Source organism: Castanea sativa, chromosome 4 (genome assembly GCF_040712315.1).
Source record: "Castanea sativa cultivar Marrone di Chiusa Pesio chromosome 4, ASM4071231v1".
In the NCBI taxonomy this organism is placed as follows: Eukaryota; Viridiplantae; Streptophyta; class Magnoliopsida; order Fagales; family Fagaceae; genus Castanea; species Castanea sativa.
Window position 1 is genome coordinate 33,696,035 of NC_134016.1, and position 8,251 is coordinate 33,704,285.

Here is an 8,251-nt window from a genome sequence, read left to right on the forward strand (position 1 = left end):
CCCTACTTATAGGTACACCATACACATGTTCCTGACCCTTCTTTGCCAAAATCTATAATAGATTCTAGGTGAAAAATAATATATTCATGTAGAGCTCCTAAGGATACGTTTGTATTTCTATGGCACTTTCTTCGTAATGCAAGTTTTAAGGGTGTGGATTCCTCAACAAGCGAAGATGCTGACTTTGACAAGGCATTTGAGTTCTTTTGTGAAGGAGTGTTTTATTAGGGGTTGTTAGGTTCATATTTTTATGTAATTAGCATATCTTATGACAAAATGTATTTTACTTGTATTTGGGTAAATCTAAGTAGGTTCAAGATGATCATTACAAGTGATTACATTAAAGATATGGAGATTACTCAAGAACTGCTCAAGAAAAGCTGAAAATGCAGGTCCCGATACCTCCTTGATATTTTTTGATCGATTGAGATTTATTAAAGCTCAATACCTGTCTTGATACCTCTCGATCTATCGAGCTTACGGGATTTCTAATATAGCCTGCAATGTCTTGATTCCTAAAAGCTATTTGTTTATGGGTTTACATAATCCTTATAGGACTAGAAAAGCCCAAGGTTTGTGTAAATCTAATTGGAATAGGAGAGCCTATTTATGTTGGAAAAATACATATTTGTATCGCATAAGAAACATACGCAGCGGAAAATTAATGGATCTACTTCATTCACAATTGATAACATGTACTATGTAAGTTTTAGAGTTTAAGAAAAAGAGAGCGTACCTTGGTGCGGTGAAATTCAAAACTAAAGATTAGAAGTACTTGGGAACACTTTTAATCTTCACTCTAATTCCACTTAATGCTTAAGAAGTGTGGTCTCTCAATCAGTTTCCAAGGAGAGAATAAGAGAGAGTGTTCAACACCCACATACAAAGCATTTCATTCCTTATCTAATCTTAATAAATAAATAAATAACTAAAGTTCTTGAAATTCTGTATGTTTCTCTTCTTATATATATAACCGATTATCTAATTAGACTAGCTTTTTGGGCCATTCCAATTGGGCTCTAGTATGTGGCTTGGAGTGGGAACAAAAAAGAATAAGACTTTAGCTCCAATGGGCCTTGAGCTTTTCTGTCAACTCTTGAAATTTCAAAGTTACCATTAATTATATTAAATACCACTATATGAATATAATTGCACTCTAGGCTTTATTAATAAATTATATCTCAAGACTTTATTATACATACAACATATTCATTAAAATATTCGTAGTAATACAAAGTCATGAATATAGATTGTCACTTTGAAGATTACTACATCTTAATCCTTGAGTACCCGGTTTAATCCTTTATGTTATTTATCATATATTTATGAAATCCAATTTCATAAATATATACTTTAGTAACTCCTTACTAAAGTGGTTAGACCCAATACTCTGAATAACCAAACTTATTAAATTTATCTTAAGGAAATATTTTATATCTCCATTAAGAGATTATGAATTCCATTTTGAGAATAAATGTTTCATCAACACTAAATGTGGTTGCCCAACATACTGAAGTTTTGATCGTAACTTATAGATCTCACTTTTGATATATCAAGACAACCTACACCTCATGATCAGGTTCATTATTCTCTCAGGATTTAGAGTTGATGTAAATAAAAGTCGTGAGATTTATTATTCATTTTACAGTCGTTAGGAGAATAATAAATCTCATAACGGTCTAGTTCAATATGTCTTAACTCTTAAAACATATCAACATACCAACTAGAAGTCTCCACTTCCATTATTAAGACAAATCATCTTAGTTGATATTTTATAGTCTTCGTAGATGAAACGTCCAATTTCATCACAGATTACAAACTAAAATTCTGAGTTTACAAAGAACTTGTGATTTATATCTTCTGTGACTTTTCACATAAATCGCATACTATGCATCTTATGGACTAAGGTAATGTCCCATTAGTTCATTTATAGATAGTCTCATATAATTAAACAATTTAATTGTTTATGACATGCCAATAAATTGGATTTTAGGGCATAAACCCCAACAATTTAAAAGGCCCATAAAGCTCCTATTTAAATAAGGAGGTGGAGAAAGAAAACCTGAACCTTAGAAAGTTTCATAAGGTTTTCTTTTTGAAACTCTAGCCTCCTCAAACAAAAGAAAGAGATATTGCTGCGTTTATTGTACGCCTTTGGGTTTTGTAACTAAGCAAAATCTCTAGCACCAACATTGAAGATCTTACTGGTGTTTCTCTATGAAGTTGTTGCAAATCAACTATAACAATCAAAAGATTGTTGTGGAGTTAGTCACGTACTGGGATTCATACAAAGGAGTTAGTTATAGATTGAAGATTTGTCCAACAAAGGAAAGAAGGCTACTACAATATCAAGTTTAATTGGGTATTGAAGTGAAGGTTCAACTGTATGTTGGTATATTGGGATAGGCTAGGGTAGTAGTAAGATTCTGCATATTTGTAATTGTTTAAGCATTGATTAGTGGATTCTTAGGAGTGGTGATCTTAAATTCATCCAGTGGAGTTTTTGTCTTGCGAGATGTTTTCCCTATTTGTTAACAAATTATCGTGACAATTTATTTTCCGCTGCGTTTTAGTTATTTGGTGATTTGTTGGTGTCTCTATGATTTGCATGCATGTAATTTGACATAATTAATCAATCTGAATAACTAAATTAATTAACTAGGGTCAATCTATCTTAACCCAAAAGGGACCATATTGGAATTATGTATTAGGGTATTGGAAAGCAAGCTTAGAATCTCTTGAGAGGCTATTATTTTTAAAATATGAAGATTTAAAAAATGAAACCTTTTGTTTATGTAAAGAAAATGGTTGAATTTATGGAAAATGACTGAATTTATGGATTACCCTTTCTCTTTTGAGTAAGAAGACAAAGGAATGGTCCAAAGTTCGTAGAACTGTGTAGTTTTCAGAATTTGAGTCTGTTTGTTTTGCGTGTCCACGTCCCACGTTTTTGGCTTTTTGTTTTGTTTTTTTTTTTTTTTAAGTGCAGTGCATCTTGCACTGTTCATGGGACATGAACAGTGCAAATAGGCATAGGAATAGTGCCAAATAGTAACCGAAAAATATTTTTTTATTGTTTTCAAATTTTAGCCAAATAAGCAGTATCCAAACGCATACTTTGTCCGATTTGCAGGTGAATAAAAGTGGACAGCTTCATGGACACGCTTACTTGATTGAAAAAAAAAAAAAAAGCATTTTTCCGAAAAGGTGAGACCGGAGATTGGAAGAGAGTTGAATTGATGAATGTGAACAAAGCTTGTTCACGATTCCTCTAATGGAGCTCCAATGGTATCTTCAATGAAGTTGATCATAGCATAGGCTCTCAAGACAACTTCGATCTGGTGCCTCTAAACTAAGTAATTGTTGTAATTCAATTTCAGTGTCATCATGCTCACCATGTTAGAAAAGAGAGAGTGAAGGATCAATTCCATGGCTAGTAGCTAGCATTGGTGCTTGTGTTAGAGATTGTAATAGAAGAAGTTGAACTTTGCAGAGGAAGCCATTGAAAAAGACCTCGGTACCATGAAAGGAAAAGTAATTCTAGAGAGAAAAGTAAGACATTCCAATATAATAATGGGAAATGTATTAAAACTGTAATAAGCTTACAAAGAGACTTTAGGCTATATATTTATACAACCAAAATAAGCTAACTAACTCTAGCAAAAGATTACAAACAGAGTTTATGCTATTTATACAACCAAAATAAACTAACAAACTCTTGCAAAAATCGATTGGTGTCTTGGTCTGATAATAAAAAGCTATCACAAGGAGCGAACGTCATTGATTGAAACTCTTTATGTGAGTTCTAGTTAGCTCAACTGGTAAAATTTCTGATAGTTGAATAAGAGATCTGAGGTTCAATTCTCACTTACATTAAAAACCAATTGATGTTTTAACCTGATGATAAAGAGCTATCATCAGGAGCGAATATCATAGATTGAAACTCTCTCCAAAAAAAAAAATAATAATAATAATAAAACTTTGGCAAACTTTAGCGCCATTTACTCAGCTCTAACAGACATTTTAATGAACCAATACATACAATACACGTGGCCTTCCACTAACAAAATTTGTCACTAACAGATTTCTCTTAAACTACACAGAGCTTTGGGTTTTACTTAAAGGCTACATGTCAAATTGGTCACAGCCGCATTAGCTTGAGATGCATCAGTATTGGTTAGCTTTACACCAGTTGCTAGCATTTTTTATTTTAAACTATAAAGCTGGTATTAAAAAGTGAATTTTAGTAATGGTAGGGGACAAGTTGTCTATTTCAAATTTTTTTATTTTAGTTTAGGGACATTACTTAATTTTATAGTTTAACGAGGAAATGAACTTGGCCCAATGGTTTAGAGGGACAAAGTACAATTAACCGAAATTTCTAACTCACCACTGCCAGTATGCCCTACAGACATTATAATATCATACCAGTACACATGAAGTTATGAACAGCTATCCTCCACCAAAACTTAATAATTTCGCATCACATTGCAAGCATTTGTCAGTTTAATACTGGACTTTAATTTATTCTTTCTAGAGTATTGCAAAGTTGATTGATCTTAAAGATTTGATCGCACTCAACTAAGCATCTCCGTAGTAGAATTATTAAAGTTAGAACTCCACTAGACGCAATATTGAAACGAAAGATTCTCAAGTTTGAGGCAAGCTAAAACCTGGGAAAGAAACAACATAAAATGGCTGTCATTTGATTATTTGGGTCCAATAATTTGTCGTAGATGGACCGGATGCACAAAACTCTTACTGTTAGGTTATGAAGATTTAGGATTAAATATTTAGAGTCCTAATTTGTAAATGTTGGCAAACTGATAATAAAAACATGTTTAGAATAGGTGTTAGACATTGCTTAAAGTGTTTCAAGTCAAGTTTCAGTAATATTCAAGTTGCAGGAAAAATAATTAATTTTCAATGAAGCTCGACCGATCGGAGATCAAGCTTGACCGATCGAAAATTGTAGAAAAATAAATTTTCTATAGATTTTAAATTAGGCCCAAGCCCGCAAAAACGTTTAGGGTTTCAATTCAACATTCCTAAGTATAAAAGGAAAACCCTAACAACGTTTTGAAGACTCTTGGAAGACTTGTGAGTTACTCCTGTGAGATCTAAGAGGTTATGTGCCTTCTAATTCTACAATTATCTACCGGAATAAGATCTACAATCAAGTGCTGGTGGAATCTAGTTGTTGCAAGATTAACAAGTGGTGATCTGAAGCCTTTGAGTGAGATCTCAAAGTCATAAGTGTGGAGCTTAATTTAAATTGTGTGCTGCAAATCTAAGAGAAAAGAGTCTGTGGATTCAGAGCTTGTACGTGGTCATGTCAGTAAGTTACTACTGGAGGTAGAAATAGATTTAGGATTAAATTTTTTGTAAAAACTTCAATTCTCTATTAGTGGATTTTTTTACTTTGAGGATTGTTCGGTCAAATCTTCCCCAGGTTTTTACCTTGAAATGGTTCGTTTTATTGGTTTTCTTGGGTGATCATATCTGTGTGTTATTTATCTTTTCTTTGTATAATATGATCTTTCACTATTTAACCTAGATCTTTTAATTAACCTAAGTAACTACTTGTCTAATTCATTAAGTTAAACTAATCTATTTTAAGAGGTCTAAACAAATAAACACTTACTTTTGTGGGAATGAAGAGATGTCATAATAGTCAGTCTTACTCCTAATAATATGAGGATTGATTATGTCTCTGGGGGTACCATGCATCGATGGACAGAACTGGAAAAAGAAATATTGAAACTTGGGGTTAAAGTATAGTGACGCCAAGTTGGGAGAGCGAGTAAAAAATTTGCGAAACCAACAAAGAGTATCTTCCAGCAAAATGTTAGGATTATTCTACAAATTTTGGAGAAAAGAGGTCCATGCCTCTGGAATGAAGATGCACTCACAACCTGGCTGGATTTGTTAGATAAGTGGACTAACCTTTGATTAATATCGTCATTATTCTTGGGATATTGTTTATTTTGGATCTCAAATCTCAATCGAAATTGTGTTCGTTATTTTTGAGAAGAGAGGCAATTGAAATTTTTTCACGTAGTGCCATTACAGCCATTTGAGATGGTAAAATATTTTTTTTGTAGAGAATTTTAATCTATGACGTCTGCTTCTGATGCACTCAAAACCATGAAGACGGTGTGTTTGTTCATTAGGTTCATCACAGCACCAAATTGAAAAAGACTCTGCATTTGTTACTACTTTGTTTCCCTCAATAAATAAAAAAAACCTCACCGAACCCAAATGGTTTCTTCAGCCACTCTGACTAATTAGTCTAATTCTAAACGGACACTTGCAAGCAAAACAAGCAATATATATATATATATTAGGCTGAGAATCGATTATCTAGATTTTCGCACTCCTTACAAAAGCATCTCTTCTAAAATAGTCAGATTATCAGAAAGTCTACAGATGCAAATTGTGCCACAACTAGTGATGGTCGGTCATGGTCCCCATGTAAATGATGTAAGAATAATGCTAAATTTAAGACGAGATCTAAATTTGATTGCAGTGGGGTAGCCTTGTTGGTCCCCCTGCATGCATGTCTACTATGCTATGCATGAACTCAACTTGCTCTATATAATATTTGTAATAGTTATCTCTTTTGTGCGGCTAGCTTGCAATGATGCAAAGAGCTACTTTTGCATCATTATTTGCCTAACATTTTCCTTGTGATTGTCGTCTCCCTTCAGCTATCTGGTACTAGATATACGTACATTCTCAAAATATTTCGAGCAAGTTTTGCTTTCTGTCCATGGATTACTCTTCTTCCAAAATGAATCTTAGTCCCAAAAGTAATGAAAAAGAAGAATATAGTTTTGATCCAAAAGTTTTTGAGGAATACAAACCGTTAATCTCGTCCCTCCCTAGAAGAAAAGGATGGGTTTTAAATCAATTCTACCATTACCAAGGTTTTTGGCACAATCTCTTTTACTTAGAAGGACTCTTGTCAGCTCAAGAACATTTCAAGCCTCAACCCAACGACATCTTTTTGAGTAGCGTTCCGAAATCCGGCACAACATGGCTTAAGGCCCTATCTTTTGCCATCGTGACTCGTTCCAGTTTCGATGCTTCTAAAAACCCGTTGCTCACAACCACGCCACACGAGTGTGTACACTCCCTAGAGGGTGATCTAGCCCATAACTTGTTTCATCGGAATCTAGACACTCCACTTATAGGTACGCATGTTCCCTACACTTCCTTACCAAAACCTGTTATAGATTATGGGTGTAAAATTATATATATATGCAGAGAACCCAAGGATGCTTTTGTATCTTTATGGCACTTTTGTTGTAAGGCAAGTCCTAAGGGTGTGGAACTCTCGGCCAGAGAAGATCTTGACTTTGAGGAGGCATTTAAGTTGTTTTGTGAAGGAATTTCTGTTTTTGGACCATATTGGGATCATGTATTAGGGTATTGGAGTGCAAGCTTAGAATTCCCTGATAGGATACTATTTTTGAAATATGAAAATTTAAAGAATGAGCCTGTGTTTTATGTAAAAGAAATGGCCAAATTTATGGGTTACCCATTTTCTTTAGAGGAAGAAACTAAAGGAATGATTGAAAATATTGTTGATCTATGTAGTTTTGAGAATTTGTCCAAACTGGAGGTCAACAAAAGTGGGTGGCTCCACGGTCGACCTTACTTGATAGAAAAAAATGCATTTTTTAGGAAAGGTGAGATCGGAGATTGGAAGAATTATCTTAAACCTATGATGGTTGCACGTCTTGACGAGATAACCGAACGCAAGTTTAGAAGTTCTGGCTTGACATTTAATGTCTCATCTGATGCATGAATTGTTATGGGAATTCTCGATTAATCCCGATCTTGTGGTGGAAAATTGGAACCAATTGTGTTTTAGTACGCATAGAGTTTTATTGAACTAAGAACAATTGTTACCTACTCGTAGATGGTTGTGTGGGTAATACACACCCGTGCGTGATTCCTGTTAGTGATTTTTTTTTTTTTTTCCTTCATTTCCCTGTTCGAAATATGATGTACTGCCCACTATTGATCGAAATTGTATCTTTATTTGAACCTCAATGTCGTTACTTGTTTTCCCTTTTTTATTTATTGAAAATACATGACATTAATGCATGTAATTGACTAATTTCGCCTTCATTTGTCAAATAAAAGAAATATCTAATGGATATTTGGTGGCAATTCCAATTGTAAAAGGAATTGATAAATTGAAAGCACAATACTACTTGCAAAACATATGCATAAATACATT

General features: G+C 33.8%; 1 protein-coding gene across 1 annotated transcript; it reads left to right on the forward strand.

Annotated features, from left to right (window-relative positions):
* The first annotated feature begins 6,634 nt into the window (after nucleotides 1-6,634).
* LOC142632178 (flavonol sulfotransferase-like) lies at nucleotides 6,635-8,046 on the forward strand. The gene has a single exon (XM_075806590.1). The coding sequence runs from the start codon at nucleotides 6,773-6,775 to the stop codon at nucleotides 7,811-7,813; it is 1,041 nt and encodes a 346-aa protein (XP_075662705.1). The 5' UTR covers nucleotides 6,635-6,772; the 3' UTR covers nucleotides 7,814-8,046.
* The last annotated feature ends 205 nt before the right edge of the window (nucleotides 8,047-8,251 follow it).

Coding starts and splice junctions, on each gene's coding strand:
- LOC142632178 (XM_075806590.1), top strand. CDS start 6,773: ATGGATTACTCTTCTTCCAAAATGAATCTTAGTCCCAAAAGTAATGAA.